Source organism: Onychomys torridus, chromosome 18, assembly GCF_903995425.1.
Source record: "Onychomys torridus chromosome 18, mOncTor1.1, whole genome shotgun sequence".
Taxonomy (NCBI): Eukaryota; Metazoa; Chordata; class Mammalia; order Rodentia; family Cricetidae; genus Onychomys; species Onychomys torridus.
Genome location: NC_050460.1, coordinates 44,105,267 through 44,123,571, shown reverse-complemented (window position 1 = coordinate 44,123,571; position 18,305 = coordinate 44,105,267). Strand labels below are relative to the sequence as shown.

General features: G+C 52.9%; 1 protein-coding gene across 6 annotated transcripts in view; it reads left to right on the top strand.

The window, feature by feature from the left end:
* The first annotated feature begins 6,088 nt into the window (after nucleotides 1-6,088).
* The window catches only part of Col13a1 (collagen type XIII alpha 1 chain), a 140,821-nt gene continuing 128,604 nt past the window's right edge, over nucleotides 6,089-18,305 (top strand). For all 6 annotated transcript variants that reach the window (XM_036168376.1, XM_036168375.1, XM_036168373.1 and 3 more), the window contains exon 1: nucleotides 6,089-6,440. In XM_036168376.1, coding sequence (XP_036024269.1) covers nucleotides 6,153-6,440 — 288 coding nt within the window. In that variant the 5' untranslated portion in view covers nucleotides 6,089-6,152. The remainder of the gene's footprint in view (nucleotides 6,441-18,305) is intronic.

Sequence of the window (18,305 nt, the reverse complement as noted above, 5' to 3'; positions counted from 1 at the left end):
TGCTGACGTCACACGGTGTGTGTCACTGTATCCGATTCTCGTGATGACTCTGAGGCACAGGAACTGCTTTCCTCATAGCTCAGATTTTAAAAGCAAATGTAGCCGGGCATGGTGGCATGTGATTGTGATCTGAGTGCTGGGGAGGCAGAGGCAGATAGATCCCTACAGGTCCCAGTGGGAGACCCTGTCTCAAAAAAGAAGGTGGATGTCTCCTGAAGAACAACACAGGAGGTTGTTCTCTGTCTTCACACCCATGCACACATGTACACATGCACCTGCACATACCTGAACATGCATGCAAGCATGAATACAGAAGTGTGGGGATAGAAAGAGAAGAAGAATGGAAAAGAGCCCAGAGCTGTCCAGGTCTGACTTTGGAGAAAGGCCAAGTAGGAACTGAACTTATTAGTGGAATTCTCAAATTCTCTGAGATCTAAGGAATGGAGTCTATTTGGATCTCCAGCTGTTCCTGGAGGAAGTCAGCAAGCAAGATGTGGCTTGAGAAGACTGTAGGGAGGCCCTAGTTCTGACAGGTGGCTGTGGCCTCCACTAATCATAACCCTCACCAAATTCTAAATCTCAGAGTCACATGATCCTCCAGTGAGGCCCACTAGACCATTCTGGGGTATACACATCTCCAATAGACCACACATCCTGGCATCTATAGCCTGGGCTAGTTCTTATCTTGACCATGTGACTTGTTTTGGCCATTAGCAAGTATCACACATGCGGAGACCCGATAAACACCCTGGGAACCCTGCCTTTGGAAGTCAGTCCTCATGCTATAAGGAAAGCCAGGAAGGATCACAGAATGTTCAGAGGGCATCTCAATGGTACCTGGAAGATGAGAGGCATCCCACCAAACTTCCACAATGCAGCCACACAAGAAACCCAGCCACACAGCTAAGAGCAACAGAACCACTCAGCTGAGCCACGCCAACTAGGAGAATTCGGAGAAGTCATACATCACTGTTAAGACTTAGAGCTGTTTGCTGTGCACTTGTAGAGGACTGAGACACTGGCCCTCTTTCCCAACATATCATTACTCCACACAGTTGAGTCCTGACTACTCGGAGCCAGGTACATGTTCTTGCATATGCATCTAGACCACACAGGCTATACACAGAGATCAGTACATACTCCTTGGTTGGATACGTGTATGAGCAGAATCCTAACACACACACACACACACACACACACACACACACACACACACACACACACGGCAGGGGTTGGGGGGAACATGCACACATAGCCTGTGTCTCTCCTGAGGCAAGCCTGTTCATCTTGTACGTGTCTGCCTGTATGTGATTTCAGAAATGCACATCTCCTGTGCCCAAGGTGGTTACTTTTCTATTGCTATGAAGAGACACTGTGACCAAGGCAACTAATAAAGGAGAGCATTTATTTTGGAGTTCACAGTTCCAGAGGGTGAGCAGATGAAGAAGAACATGGCAGGGAACACAGCAGCAGGCAGGCATCGTGCTGGAGCTACAGTAGCTGAGAGCTACATCTGATCCATGGGCATGAGGTAGAGAGCCAGAGAGAGACACTGGATAATGGTATAGGATTTTGAAACCTCAAAGCCCACCCCAGTGACCCACTTCCTCCAACAAAGCCACACCTCCTAATCCTTCCCAAATGATTCCACCAACTAGCAGCCAAGCATTCAAACATTTGAGCCTACAAGGGACATTGTCATTCAAACCCACCACAGTCCCCAAACACCACAGCTGATAGAGGCAAACACATGTGGTAAGAGCCTAAATAAACGGCAGCTAGGGAACATCCACACACCTGCAACCACACTCCTGGAAAGCCTAACCAGCTAACTGCCCCAAGCCCCTCTGCCTGTGTGTTTTCATCAATGTAACCTCCACGCCAGGCTCCACTCTTAACTTTCCGAGTTTGATATGGCTTATTCAGTAAAGCTGCCAGGCCCCTTTCCCGTGTACCTGCAGCTCCTGACCTCAACTCACACCTGTTCTGCAGGGTCACAGCCCATGACCTACTCCACATGGCTGTGTGGGAGAGAACTGGGGGCTTTAGAGAAGGTGTTTCCAGATGCCTAGTCCACAGTCCCTTCTCCTTTGCACGTGAGTTTCAGCCTCAGTGAGCCACCCGCCTTCCCCAGAGCTCCAGGCACTTCATTTTCTCAGGGCCTTTGCACAGGCAGGCCTCTCTGCTCGGCATGCTCTCCCTAAGCCCCTTCAGCTGTGTACTCTGCTTACTCATCAGCTCTTACACCACGGGTCTTACAGGGGATCCTCTCTTCTGCTGTTTCCCCACCCCCACTGTGTCCTGCATTTCATATTCAATGACGTCAGCCAGCCATTAATCCATCTTGTCCACAGCTGTGTCCCCAACACTATCACAGAGCCCTGTTCCAGAACGGGCTCCATGCATATTTGGTAGATGAGTGGACTTTTGGCTCCTGTCCCCTCCGAGGTCCTTTCCTTCCCATCCTCACCAGTCTGTCCCATGAGTAGACACAGAGGTACCAGCTAAGAATCACCAGGGGAGAGCAAGGCCTCAAGTCCACCCACCCATTTGCCACTCACTTTCTTGTTAAAGCCCACCACCCTTTCTAGGGTGAGCCTCAAGGACCCACCTGCCTGGCTCTGGGAACTCCCATCTTAGGAAAGGACAGGCATAGATGGAGTTTGGATAGGATTCAGGCCACAGACAGTAGCTTCCACATGCCAGGTGAAAGTTTCATTTTGTTGGGTGACTGGACTCCACGAAGCCAACATGGCCCACATTCCTTCTCCTCTAAGGCTCACCTCTCACAGGACTCAAGAACAGAACTGGAAAGCTGCCAGAGACCATGGACCAGGAGGTTGGGCGGGTTCTCACTCTGGACCTACTTAACTTGGCTTTGCCAGTCATGGGTACTACAGGGATTCATGGGTACTACAGGTTTGAGTGAAGGGTGGGCTTGGACCAAATCAGGTGATGTCAGGCCTCAGGCCAGGGCCTGCTGGGCCAAGATCATTGTGGGGAGAGGTCAATCATCCATCAGGAGCCATAGGGTGCCATTGATGGATCCAACTAAGGAGCCAAAAAGCAGAAAGAACTGAGGAGGTTCCCAGGAGGAGGGGAGGGAGGGGAACTCTCAGAAGCCCCAAGAAGGCAGCCGGGTTGAGAAGCAAGGGGCAAGTGAGCTGGGGGATGTGTGGGATGGAAATCAACCCACAGAAGGACATATGAACTAAACCCCCCCCACCCACACACACAGACACACCACAGTGAAGTGTAGGCAGAGCAGTGACTCCCCCTAGAGGCCTCTCCCACTCCTGGATGAGTGGGGCCTTCTTGGAGCACGATGGGAATTTGTACCTCTGTGGTACTTTATCCACTAACCTCCAAGAGATCCCCAGGCAGAGGTGGGTGGACACCACCGTTGTAACTCAACTCAAACTGGCGTGAACAGAACTGGCTCACAGTTGGAAGAGTTCGGGCACGGATGAGCTGGTACCAGCAGCCACGAGTTCCGATGAGATGCCATTTATTGAGTGCCTACTGTGTGCATTAAATTCATCTCCTCGGGCTGGGGGTGGTGGCGCACACCTTTAATCCCAGCACTCGGGAGACAGAGCCAGGCGGATCTCTGTGAGTTCCAGGACAGCCAAGGCTACACAGAGAAACCCTTTCTCAAAATACACACACACACACACACACACACACACACACACACACACACACTTCATCTCTTTATTAAAGTCCTCCAGAAAAAGCTAGATCCTTTATTATAAGCCCATTTTATTTAGTTGGTTTTTCTTTGGAACAGAATCTCATGTAGCCCACGCTGCCCTCAGACTCACCCTGTAGCTCAGAATGACCTTGAATTTGCCATCCTTCTGCATCTATCTCCCAAGGGATGATAGACATGTGCCACTACACTTGGTTTTTAAACCCATTGTCAGAAAAGGGCTTTTTTTTTTTTGGTCGTTTTTTTCTGACTGTATGGGGTCAGAGCGTTGGATTTGGACATTTTTTCCTCAGGCTACCATGACACCCTGAACCTTGAAATTCCAATCTCAACAATGCTGCAGCCCCAAATGTCTTAAGTTTTGCTGCCTCAGCTCAGTGAGCACCCAGTTCGAGCCTTCCTTCAGACTGACCCGGGCAGGGCATGGAGAAGCCTCAAGTCGCTGCAGAGAACATCTCAGCTGAGAAACTCTCCAGCGCCCCTTAGTGGTCCTTAACATGGAGGTCTTCTCAGACATTTGTACTGGGTGGAGACATCTCTCAACAGGGCTGGGGGCACAGAAGCCTGCTTGTTAATGAGATACATCAGGGAAATGCTGCCACAGGGACTTTATGACCACCAGCCCTTTCCACTGCATTGCTTCCTAGCCCTCCAGTTCTCCATGGTGGCTTACTACCTAGCAGTCAGTCTTACATTAATTAATGTGAGTACTGCTTTACAAGCTCCCATCCGTAGACGTGCACTATACACTAATGTATGTATTAGATATTAAGCTCCGTCCCACCACTCAACATGCAAAATGCAAAGTTTGCCCTGTTACTAGGAAAGGGCACCCAGCCCAACACCCCTGCCACTTCCACATCCATTTCACAGTTCAAGGACCAGCCTCGCCTCCCCTGCCCCATGCTCCAAAAAGCTCAACCAACCCCTTTGCAGGAATGTCTAAGAGACACCAGGAAATAAGAACTCCAGTGACAGAAATCACTTATGCGGAGAGGGGGAGAAAAGAGGAAAATTCCAAATGCAGACTGCCCAAAGGCCACGAACTCTTCTACAGAAGAGGAAGCCTGGCAGGCCAGATGGGGTTAGTTCTAGAGGGGACAGGGGAAGATTGGGTGTGAGTGTGTAGTAATTGTCAGCCTTTAGATGGCTTGGACTCCTAGGTAGTCTAATAGGCTATGGGTCTCAGATCAACATGGGTAAGAAAGGGAGACACCTTGCCTGTCAGTCATTTTAGAGTAAACCTGGATGGTGGGCTCGATCCCTGATAAGTTTCTGTTCTGTAACTCTTTAGGTCTCTGTCCCGAAAGAGAAAAGGGCGCCAATACCACTGCCCCTGAGCGCTGATTTTTCCACGCCGGAGTGAATCTATGGCTGGCATCACGGTCGCACCTACAAAAATACCTGGGTGGGGATGGATGAGGGAGAGATTGATGCAGTCTCAGATCTCACAGCTCAGGACATGCAGAACCATGCAGGAGCCCTGGAAGTGACTCAGTGGATTGCCGGGAGGGTCCTCGAGGCCTTGGGAAAGCGGGGTACTGGGATGCTGGGTCTTGGGTACCCAGAGGGTCCCCGATGTTCTGGGAAAGCGGGATGCCGTGATGTCGGGTCCCTATGACTTTGAGGAAGACGCCCCGGGTCTTGAGTGTGAATCTAAGCAAAGGAAGAGGAGCGCAGTCCCCTGCTCCACTCCACACCCTCTCCCCGCCTATAAATAACCCCCAAGTGTCACTTCAAAGGGCACCGGGAGCTCAGGACAGGGGCTACCGGGGTCGGCGGGCCCCACACACCACGCCCCCCACCCCGGGCGACTTTGCATAAATAAACAAACCCCAGCCGTGGCCCCGCAGGAGGCGGAGGAGGAGCGGGAGGAGGGCGAAGGAGGAGGGCGAGGGAGGGGCGCGGGAGATTAGTTTGGGAAGTAGCGCCCGGCGCTCATCCGATCCGCGCGGCCGCGCCGGCTGTGTCAAGTTACAGAGGCGCCGGAATCGGCCCCAGCACGGCTCACTGCGGCCACGACCCACCTCTGCCCATGGAGCCCTGCATGCGCGCCCCTTCGCCTGGGGACTGACACCCGCTCGCCCCGGAGACTCAAGACACCTAGTAGAACCCGGAGCGTCGCACCAGCCCCAGGACTCTGCAGAGGCGACAAGAGAAAGAGCGGGAGAGCGGGGTCAGATCCCTCAACTTGGAACATTCTTCGAAATAACATTTTTCTTACTTTGGCGTACCCGGATCGCGCCTGCTGGTGGCTCTGGGGCTGTCCCCCGACTCCGACTGCTCATTTTCTGTCCTCTTTAGAGAGCAAAGGAAAGGGACGTCCTCCGGCCACGCTAGCCCCCGTTCCCCCTGCCTCACTGTTTGGATTGTGCTTCTTGGATCTCGTTTTTCTATTTATTCTATTTATTTATTTATTGGTTCTTAAGACGCGAGGGGGATGGTGGCGGAGCGCGCCCGCAAAGCGGCAGCCACCGGCACTCGCGGCCCTGGGGAGCTGGGCGCGCCTGGGCCGGGGACAGTGGCGCTGGCGGAGCAGTGCACGAGGCTGCCGAGCCCCGGGTGCTGCGGACTGCTGGCTCTGGCGCTGTGCTCGCTGGCGCTCAGCCTGCTCGCCCACTTTCGGACCTCCGAGCTGCAGGCCCGGGTGCTGCGCCTGGAAGCGGAGCGCGGGGAGCAGCAAATGGAGAAAGCTATTTTGGGACGAGTCAACCAACTGCTGGACGAGGTTTGTGCCCTTTGTTGCTGGCTTTTATCCCCTCCCCGCGGCGCCCCCTCGCACAGTCCCGGGACTCCCGGGAGCCGTTGGGGACGGGCACTCGCTTGCACGGTCGCCCAGGTTGTCTGCCCAGGGACTGAGGGAAGGGACCGCCGCTGGGCTGCCAGAGATCCAGAGCACCAGGCCAGCATGTCCAGGACCTCCCAGGTCCGGGAGACCCTAAAGTCTTTCTCTGGGGGCGCCCTGTGCGTGCGACAGTCAGGTGGAGGAAGGCAGGGCGCGCAAAAGGTGCACAGAGGCAGCCTGGGCTGGTGGGAAATAGGCAGGCAGGGGGAGGCTTGCTGGGCTCTGGTGGTCTTCTCCATTCCACGAGGGTGGTTGCTGCCTGATTTCTTACGGTCACGTTTGGAAACAGGGCAAGAGAGTGAGCCATTTAAGGACCTAAAGGGACAGCCTCTAAAGTAGATTGCTCATTGCTGGCCCCGGCCCCTAGGGCCCAAGTGTGAGTTGCCTGTCCCTATCCTCCTTGGGGTCCCGTTAACCTTTGATTCTTCCGGCTGTGGCCTCTAGAAGGGTCCTAACTTCCTCCTCTCATGTGGGAAAAGGATGCGGCGCTCCTTCCTTCCCTCCCTCCCTCCCTCCCTCCCTCTCTCCAATGTGCTCTATCCCCAGGCAGATCAAAAGTTACTAATGTGTCTTGTCTCTTTGCCGGGGCAGTCCTGAGAGGGCACTGGGAGGCAGTGGCATCCTCCCTAGAGAGGCGGGAAAAGCAGACTCTAGAGGGGCGGGGTGGGGTGATCAGGAGGGAAAGCTGAGCGCCTCAAGATGGAGAGGGCTGGTGGCTTAAGAGAATCGGAACAAGGAGGACCCAAGGTCCTGGAGGAGGCCGGCCTGGAATGGTGGGGGGGGGGGGGGGAGGGGTATCTCTCACACAGCAAGAGGGGGTGTGGGATAGAAACCGACAGGGTGCTAAAAGCCAGCAGCCCTAAGAGATCTATTTGGATGCTGTGCAACCTGGAACAAATACTGTACCCTCTCTGAGTTTACAGAATGATGGCAAGCATTAGTCAGGTCTAACAGGCTTGGGTCTCCTGTAGTTGGGTTTCTTTGGGGTGCCTCTTTCAGAGTTGTCTGGGTGACCCCATGGGGGAAGTTGCAGGCCACAGCATAGAGGGTGGCCCCACGACAAGTCCCTGCTGTGTGAGTGGTGCCCCATGCCTTCTGCTACAGCTCATTGCCATGACTGGCCAGAACTAAGAAGGCTCAGTCAGGCCACCCACAATCCCCTAGGCCTACGGCAAGTGCCGGTTGGCTGAGTGGGGAGGGTACTGGCTGGACTGTGGAGAGGGTTGCAAACCTTCCCATGTGCACCCAGCCCTTGCCAAGCCCTTCCTGTGCCAGGGCTCCGGTGCCCAGGACCTGCCCAGATAACAGTTGTCTTTCACGGGGAGTCCCCTGCTCCAAGAAGTAGCTCCGTTAGCTCATGACTTCAAGACCTCAACCTCTAGAACTGAGAAGCACCCCAAGGATGATCTGAAGTGACCCCCCATTTTACAGAGGGGGAAAACTGAGGTCTGGAGAAGGGCAGTAGGTTGCTCAGGCCCACATGGTGGCATCCAGTATTAGAGCTAAGCCTCCTTACCCTGCACCAGTTCCTCTTGCCACTGTGTCCTGCTGCTGTTTACCGAGAGCTAGCTAGCTGACCGGGGGGGGGGGGGGGGGGTGGGGGGTGTGTCAGGGATGGGGGAACTGCCCTAGGAACACTTCAACCTTCCTGAACTTGAGTGGGACGCAGAAAGAAAATGAGTAGGCACTGTATCGTGTGGGAAACGTCACGGAGGGAAAGAGGCCAGGAAATGTGTTACATGAATGTGATGGTGGTGGTTCCAAAGCCGGCTTCCTGAGGAAGTGATTTTTAGGGCCAGATTTAAAGAGTGAGTAGGAGTTTGCATGGCACAAGGGGGTAAAAGCATGAGGCTTTGTGCTAAGACACCCTGCAGGGAACAGGTTCTGAGGCATGCGGGGTGGCAGTGGGGGGCGGGGAACTGCTTTGGGGCTGTGAATGAGGACCTAAACCGTGAGGACCAGGGAGAGTGACGTGGCTGAAGGTATGGCTGGATGAGATGGACAACTCAGGTCCAGAAAGACCTTAGAGATTACTAGATGAGTAAAGGGGAAATGGAGAACTGCCATGGTTGAACAGGAGGTACTTCCGTCCGTCCCTCCAATGGGAAGTGACAGGGGGCTGCTGGGGACCATGGCTCGGACTGGTGTGGCTGCAGGGGTGGGTGGTGACTTCTGGAGGCAGTGGGTTTTGGAGGGAGCTGTCCTGTCACGGGACCCTGGCAAATAGGAGGCCTGCAGTCTGGGGCCTGCTGGAGGGATACCCAAAGGCCACATGGTGTCATCCAGTAATCACTAACATATGCGATGTGTTCTATTGGAATTAAATAAACATTGAACTGGAGTTCCGCAAGCCCTCTCTCGTCTCACGGAAAGGGCTTGGCAGACACAGGAGCCGGCGACTGGCTGGGCAGGCAGGGGATACGGTGACAGTCTCGAAAGAAGTCCATATGGGGAAGCCCTGAGCAGTCTGTGTCAGCCGTGATTCTCGGTGCTGTGACAAAAATAACCTGCCCAGAACAGCAGAAGCGGGGGAGGGCTTAACGTCCGCTCACGGTTTCGGAGCTTTCAGTCCCTCTGGTGGGAGGGGACAAAACAGTTCTTTCCGTGTATCCTCACCCAGGCTCTTCTGCCCTATGTCATCCTCTCTGGGATCGCCCTCACAGACACACCCAGGGTGTGCTTTGCTCATCTCCTGGACATTTCTTCATTCAATCAAGTTGATAAGAGTAATCGTTACTATGGGCAACCGTGGGGCCTGCCAGAGCGTCCCCAGTGCCACTAGAAAAGGATGCCTCCTTTGTCTCTTTTGGGAGTACAGACATAAGGAGCAGAGGAAAGGGTGAGCACTGACAGGATGGTTCAATGGGTAAGAGCGTTTGCTGAGTAACCCTGAGCATTTGCTGAGTAAGTTCAACTCCAGAGTTATATTCTGGCTCCACAGGCATGCACATGCATACACACTTGTGTGTGTGTGCGTGTGCATCCACACACGATGATAAATAAATTTTAATTAAAAAAATAAGGAATGGGTGAGGCACGACCTGGGTGAGAAGGGAGGACAGGTAGTTTTGTTTCCAGTTTTGTGACATGGTTGCGAAGTGAGCCCCTGCCTTTATGGTGGGTGGCACAGGGAGCCAGAGGGTTTAGGGACTAAATTTAAATTCCCGCTGCTATGTGACTATAGTGAGCCACACCAACCCCTGCAGTTAGGTTTCTTCTCTGCCAGATCCAGGCTCCAACACCATCCAGGTACTGCTGTGAGACCTTCAGGAGGTAACAGACACCAAAATGCATGAAGCAGCCCCACCAGCAGGGGGCGATGATGTGGAGGGAAGGCCCCGGGGTCCTGGGGTAGCAATTCCTGGGGCAGGTGAGCCTGAGCCCCTCCTTGAAGGAGGAATGAGGGACTTCAGAAAGGCCTCATGCAAATGGTTTGCTGTTTCCCTGAAATCCAGAAAGACACCAAGCGGAGTGTGCAGAGGACAGAGATCAAGTCTACCGGGGGCTGAGAAAGAGGGAGCTGGGAGGGCAGGCCAAGCAAAGGGACCCAGTAGGGAAGGACACTTGGTTCTGAAGAGGCAAGCAAGGGCAGCTCCTAGAAACCCAGACGCTGGTGGATGGGTCATCATTGGACAAAGACCAACCTGGGGGTACTGAGAATGTGGTTTGACTCAGCGCCTCTCTATGGTCTGGGACCCTTAATGAGCACTCCAGCTGCCTGCTGGTTGATTTCCTTGCTGTGAAGAAAGAAACTGGAATGTCCCAAATGGAGAAAATCAGATGACACCTAGGCTAGGACTGAGCAGGAGGTGGGGGGAGAGGGAGGAAGGGGGTAGGGGAGGGGGAGGATTGAGATTAAAAGCAGCCAAATTCATTTTGGAGGCCCAGGATTAGAGGGGGCGGGTCTTGGAGTCCTGTGGACTCTAAGGGAGGCCAGACAGACTCCCACCCCAGTTACAATGCTGTCCCCAGTACCCTTGCTGTCATTGTCCCCTGGAGTGGCTCATAGGGTGCACCAAGGCCATACATATGGTGAGGATGGCGCCTTCCATCCATCCTCCCTATTCCCCATTGGCTGGCACTAATCTACCCCACTTTACGGATAAGGAGACCAATGTCGTTAAACCTCCCTCCCACTCTCTGTGACTCATTCCTTCCACCTTGGGGAATCCCTGGGAAAGGAAGTTATAGAAACTTCCGGGCCAAGATAGTGCAGGCAGACCCCCACACCCCTAAAAGACCAGTTTATGAGAATGTCTCAAGTCTATGGGGTATGTGTACAGGGAACTTTTATTGGGCTGTTGAGAGATCAAAGCAGGGGTAAAGAGACTGAACTGCTGGGCTGTGGTCTGAGGTGGGTTCTGAAAGGAGCAGGCTGTGTAACAGGGTAGCTTGTCTGTGCAGCAGCATCCTGGGCCCATGACAGCTGCCTGAGCCTCAGAACATAGACAGACCCTAGGTCCAGGCACCTTCAAACAAAGCCCAGCATGCCACTGAGTCCAACCCAAATTGCTGCCTCCTTTTATGCAGGGAGTGAAGTCTGGGGCTCTCGCTCTGGGATGGGAAGACAGGAGAATCCAAAGATGCTCCTCACGCTAGTATCAAAGGACCAGAGTATGATCCTGATGGGAGGCATGTCTCCTCCATGGCATCCTTTCTAGTCTCTAGTTAGCTACTAGCTCATTGGTGGTCAATACATGACGCATGTGTGCCGAGCTCCCATTTCAGGGTCCTCAGCAGACATGACCCATCAATTACAGATTACTTTCCCATCAAGCTTAGCTTGGCCTTGGAGTCTTGCAGCAGTGTTCCAGGAAACTCCAGAGAGCTAGCAAGAGTTGACATTCAAAGTGAAGGGAGCTGTTTCATGACTTGAAGCTTTTTTGTTATTATTATTTTTTTTAAAAAGACCAAGTTTATGTAGACTAGATTAAGTGAGAGAGAGAGTTGTCACAGTCTCTAGGCTTCTGTGGAGGCTTGCCAAGGTAGGTCCAAGCAAGATGAAGGCACTCACTGGGTAGCCAACCCTTGCAGGACAGTGGTGGGAAGTGAAAGTATCAAAACAGAGTTCGATCAGCCAGAAACCAGTTTCACAGTTTAGTCACTCCCAGAAAGTTGTCTTTCCCCCTTACTCCAAATCCTTCTTGACTCTTCTCAGTGTCCTCTGGAGAGATTTCTGAAGCCATGAGAACTCCCTCCCTGCTCTGACTTGCCTGTGGCACTTCCTGGACATGCCTGAAATGACATCTAGCTCAGAGAAAGGAAATGCAGACGTAGCACACACCACTGGCTTCCCTGCCCAGTGGTGGCAGACACTTCTAAACACTCAATAAATGCTCTATCCCTGAGCCAGGTCAATCCTTCTCCATCCAGGGCTCCAGGCTATCCTGCCAGCCCATCGGAGCCAATACACAAGGAAAAGTCTACTGGCCATCTGTGACTTAGCCACATGGGCCAGATGTTGTCCTCTGGATAGCCTTTAAATGTCCTGTCTCTCCATTTGTCCATACATAACCTGGTAACAGGGGTAGGGGCTCACAAGTCTCTAGGTTTGTTACTGAGTGTCGACTGGTACTTTGCAGGTGGTAGGCAGATTTTACCAATCATCTGTATGAAGATCACATGTGGATGTACACATGCTTGCAGATAAACAAGTGTGTGGAGACAAGAGGACCACTCGTCTGTGTGTGTGTGTGTGTGTGTGTGTGTGTGTGTGTGTGTGTGTGCACGTGCATGCATGTTGTGAATGTAACAGGATCTCTTACTAGCTTAGAACTTGCCAAGTAAGCTAGGCTGACTGGCCAGTGATCCCCAGGGGTCTTCTTGCCTCTGCCTCTCCAGCATTAGGATTACAAACGTGTGCATGTGCACACACACACACACACACATACACACACACACACACACACACACACACACACACACACACACACACACGCACACACCATGCCCAGCATGTGTTTCCGTTTTTTAACATGGGTTCTAGGAATTGAACTCAGGTCCCCATGCTTCATAACACTTTACAACTGAGCTCTCTCTCCCCAGCCTCTGATGCACGATCTTGTTGGAGGCTAGGAAAGGTGTCCCAGCCAGCTGAGCCTCTCACGCTTCCAGCCCCAGCTGTGGGCTCAGCATTTGCTCTCAGAATGTCACAGCAGCCAACAGAGGGTACATGTTCTGGCAGCATGCCTGGCCCTGGCTGGAGGGTAGGGGTGGCTCTACATGATCAGTTCTGCCTGGACCAAGCAGCTGGGCATCTTCCTCTTTGGCCCCCACCCCCAAGGTCCAGTGCTCCGTCTCTGCCTTCCGAGGCTGCTTGGCAAGGTTTTGTGCGCATGCGTGTGAGCTGCACACAGGTGGGCAAGCCCACAGCATCTGATGTCACACCCATCTCTGCCACAGTTGGGTGAAACTCAGGAGCCTGATTAGAATAATGCAAATGGCAGTGTCCTCTGCACGGAGGTGATGGTTGATCAGATGAAGTCATCCAGGTATGGTGACAGGAACCACTGCCATCCCACTCGTCACAGGCAGGCACTCATCCTCAATATTTATTCATAGCCACGTTTATCGGGGTCTCACTGTGGACCCAGCACTCACTGTCCAGAGCTTTGCACCTACAGACTCACTAAAGCTGTGCGATAATCCTATGTGTGCTTTCTGTTTCCACTATTCCTTTTGACAGAACGAAGTTGGAACCCAGAGAGGTTAAGTGACTTTCCCAAGGTCACATAGCTAGTTAGTAGTAGTGGAAGCTTTAAACCTAGGCAGCATGGCCACTAGCATGGACTTGCCTGCATGAAGGCCAAGACTAGGGAAGGGTTGGGTTCGGTTGGGCCGCTACAAAGGTGACGCTTAACTGAATTGGCTTGGTGCCAGGCGTGGGTTACTGCCCATAGAAAGAATGGCACCGTGGGTGCTGTTTATTTCATCTAGTCTTGGTAAGGAAAAACCCAAGGGGAGTCCTCATCCTGGCCTGGCCTCAGCAGTGCTGAGTTCTTATTGTTTACACCAGGAACTGCCTCGTCGTCAGTCTGGGCTCATCTGATGGGAACAGTTCTGGTTCATCTGTCTATCTGTCTGTCTCTCTCTCTCTCTCACTCTGTGTGTGTGTGTGTGTGTGTGTGTGTGTGTGTGTGTGTGTGTGTGAGAGAGAGAGAGAGAGAGAGAGAGAGAGAGAGAGAGAGAGAGAGAGAGAGAGATGATGGAACTAGGCCCCCACTCCCAGCCCCTTCTGCTCCCTTTGGCTGACATCTGCCCACCCTGAGCAGCTGGTGTTTTCTCAGCCAGTGAGGGCATTAAACAGGTTCCCTCAGAGGAAACTGAGGCCCAGGGCTGGGGAGGACCCTAGTCAGGCTAGGGTCCCTACCTCTTCTGGATGTCATCTGGACTCCCAGCAGACCCCATGCCACACTCCCTGCCTCCCATGTGGCGAAGGCGCTGTGTCACTCTGTGGACAGACCTGCCAACCCTCTATGGCCCTGAGGACACTCAGGAGGGAGTTGCTGGCAGCCGGGCTCCCCTGGCCCTTCAGCTGGGCACAAAGGGGTGGAACTGTCTGGGAGAGGCGGGCCCAGCCTGCCAGGAACACTGGACTCCTGTCTCTCCTCTGGAGGCTATTGTGGGGTTCTGGGAAACCCCACATGGCTGGAGTCCACTCCGGATGGGCCTCTCTAGCCCCTTCCTTTCCTGACCCAACCCCAGCTTCATTGACCTTTGGGGGAGGCGGCCTTGTCTACCCTTCCACCTCATCTCTTGTCTTCCCTCTCCTTCCTGCTCTCCTTTCTCAGACTCTCCCTGCCAGCCAGCCTCCCCAGGCAGCCTCATTTTTAGCTGGTCTATAAGCTGTCTCAGGGAGGCCCCAGCTGCTGTCCCGGGCCCCCGGCACCCATAGAATCCAATCACAGACGTCAGTTTCACCCAGCGTGATCTCCCAGGCCGTCTACACAGAGTCAGGCTCTGATAGAGCGGCGTGTAGGGTGGGCCAGGGGCAGACACCTGAGACAAGGATGCTGGAGAGAACAAGCTGAGCAGGCACTCACTGGGACCTCTCTTCCCCTGCCCTCTGGACCAGTGAGGAGATTCCCGGGCCCTGCAGAAGGAATGGCTACCTAGGAGGCCCAAGAGTGGTCCTGTTGCCTCTAACCCACCCTGTCCCTAAGCCTCGAAGGGCAAAGGAAAGAAGCCATGGGCTATGTCAGGAATACCAGCCTAGGTCCTCAAACTTACATGCCCCTGTGACGGGGAGCTCATTACTTTATATCATGACCACTCATGGCTATTTCGGGGTTGGTCAAATCTCACTTTTAATGTGTTCTTCGTCTTGACAGAGTTCTAGGCTCATCCCCCACCTGCCCCCACTGATTTCCAGCATGAATGGAAAGCCCCTAAAGTTATGTGTCTGAATCAAAGGAGGAGGGGTCTGACCTCTCTTACACATCATCTGTGGTCACCTGGGCTCCAGCCTCCCACAGACCTGTCTGTCTCCCTTCTTCCCCCATCACTATACTGTCTTGGCTTGCTTCCTACCTCACCCGATTACTCGACACAGCAGCCAAAGTGGCCTCATGATCCCACCGATCGCGTCAGGATTGAAACTCTTCTCTCCCATTGCTCTCAGCCCAGAGGTGACTCATCTATCCTCACTTGTGGCGTGCTGCCCAGACTGTGGATCCAGACTCCTGGGTTCAAGTCCAGCTAGGCTGTGTGACCTGAAGCAAGTTGATAGACCTCTCTGTGCCTTGAGCTGCACCTCCATAATCATGAGAAATCACCCCCTATGAGGGATCTTTCTAGACTTTAAAGTTTAGGAGTCAGGGATTTGGCTCAGGCAGTGAAGTGCTTGCCAAGAAAGCATGGATCCTCAAAAATCCATGGTTTTTGTTTGTTTGTTTGTTTTGTCTTTCAAAGCCAGACATGATAGCATGTGTCTTTAGTGCTAGTGCTGGGTGAGTGGAAATAGGCAGATCCTAGAGTGCTCTGCCTGGCCAGCCTGGCCAAGTCAGTAAGCCCAAGTCAACGAGAGACCCTGCCTCAAAAGATAAGTTAGAAGGCAACCAAGGAAGACACCTGTGTTAACATCACACACATATGCATCCGTGCCTGCATACACACACACACACACACACACACACACACACACACACACACACATACGCACATGCACCTGTGCCTACACACACACATACACACACACACATGCACCTGTGCCCACAAAAACACATACACATGCACCCATGCCTACATACATACTCATACACAAACATACATACACATATACACTCATACCTACACACACATCTATAATACACACACATACAGACAGATACACATAATACACATACATACACACACATGCACATATACACACACTTATACATACATATATAAATATAAATACACATATACATATATACATACACACATATGTACACTTACATACAAACACACACACACACAATCACACACACATATATATATACACACACACACACACACACACACACACACAATCACACACATGGAGTTAATGTGTTTTGATTTAGCTGGTATTTAGCTAATAGATATTTTTATCTCCATCTATGAAGGGCATGGGCTCCAAGCCAGGCTTCCTGGGTCAAGTCTGGCACTCTTAACCCTTCTGTGCCTCAATTTCTTGCTCATGAAATGGGTTGTGGCGGATGCTGAATGAATGCCCAGACATGAAGTTTGCCCGGTTTCTGAGAAGCATGCCACTGTGCTGGCTTCCGGTCTTCCTCAGCACTGGCCTCTCACCTGGTTGTCTACCTCAGCTCACCTGTCACCCTCTGTGATGAGTCAGGGCAGTCTGTGGCCATGACTGTGGTCTGTGATCACTCACTCCTCCCAGCTTCAGCCATGCTAACAACGGGGTTGTGGACTGTCCCCTGTCACTCCTTACAGGCTCCCAGGGCCTGCTTGGTTCCAGCCGCTCTACCGAGCACTCCACTCCCATCCAGGGCAGGGAAGGAAGGAAAAAGGGTAGAAAGCAGCCTCAGCTCCCCCTACCCAAGACTCTTTCCCTAGAACTGTCCCCTCCGTGGCCTTTATCTCCTCAGGTCCCTGAGGTGCCGTACCCCATGCCAAGGCACTCCCCAGAGGCAGCAGGCAGACCTTGGGGTAGCTAGAAGGAAGGACTTCCCCATATGAGGTCTGGAAAGCTCACACACAGGTATAGGCACCTCCTTTGCCTGAGCTTTGGAATTAAGGTCGTGGGTTTTTTTGTGGTTCTCACGCAGCCATTAGAAAAGGCTGCACAGGGCACCCGTAGACCCTTGGGCCCCAGCTTCCCAGCCCCGGGAGTCTGTGATCAGACGCCAGGTTCTCACACAAAGGCTGGAGGGAGGAGGGCAATCCCTTGGCCTCCTTGTGGCCGGCAGCCCTGGAGTGGTTTGGACGAGTCTGAGTTGGGTTGAGTGGGTGTGGGTGGGTGTCTGAGTTTCCTCCGCTTTGATTACACACAGCCACACACGGGCCTGTCCCTTTCCCAGATCTCATCTGTGCCCCCCCACCCTCCACCCCCACCCCCTGCCACTCCACTCCCTGTGCTGCTCTGGGTTTGGGCCACACAGCTAGCCTTGGGTGCTGGTTTGAGCCTCTGCCACCTACTGTGGGTTCTGCCCAGACCGAGCCCAAAGCCATAGGGAGCGGGTCCCAAGGGCAGACCAGGAAGATGCCTGACTGGATCGTGTCCACAGCCAGTGTTCACCTCTGGCAGCTCCTGACCCCCAGATTTAACAGTAGTGCCGCAGGCAGGCGGGAATATAGGAAGGACAGGACAGTCGGTTCTCACCGGGTTGGTATCCACAGGTGTCATGGGCACACCAGCGCCTCCGTGGTGGGTAGGAGAGGCAGACCCAAAATCAGCTCAGGACAGAGGTGGTCCACACCACACCAGTCGAGCAGTAGTAACTAGACTTACCTCAAGGCCAGCGTCTCTTCTTGGTGCTTCATCCCTCCAGCATTTCAGCCATCCGGTTGGTCCAGCAGACAACTAAAGCCACCCCTACTTTATGGCTGGGGGCATTGGAGCGTAGATGTTTTATCTGTTGGGTAAGAACTGTTAGTGGGGAAGTTGCGATGGGACCCACAAGCTTGGCCCTACCGAGTCATCTCAAGCTCCTATTCATACCGCAAAGCCTCACGGAGAGTAAATGATTCACCAGAGTCTGTGACAGCTCCAGGTAGTCCCAAGGGCAGGAAGGAGTCATATGAACATTTATTAAATTAATTACTATGTGACTTTTTTCCCCCTAAACACTTATCACTATGGGTAGTGTAGAGTACTTAGTGTGGGCCATTAAAGGAAAAAAAAATTTTTTTGAGATAGGGATGACCTGGAACTTGCTATGTGGACCAGGTTAGCTTTGAAATCGCAGAGACCAGTTTGCCTCTGCCACCTGAATGCTAGAATTAAAGGCGTGTGAGACCAAGCTTGGCCTAAAATACTTTTGAGACGGTTTCATGTAGCTTGGGTTAGTTTCAAACTTAATGTGTAGCTGAGAATGACTTCTGATCCTATTTTCTTGACCTCCTAAGTGTTTGGATGAGAAGCATGGACCACTGTACCCAGTTTGTGGGCTACTGGTGATTTAACTTGGGGCTTTGTCCGTGCCTAGCAAGTAAGCACTCTGCTAACAGCTGTATCCCCACCCATTTTGTTTTGTTGTTTTGGTGGCGCCTTGTGGGGACTGTCTCACTATGCAGCCCAGGCTGGCCTCCAAGTTGCCA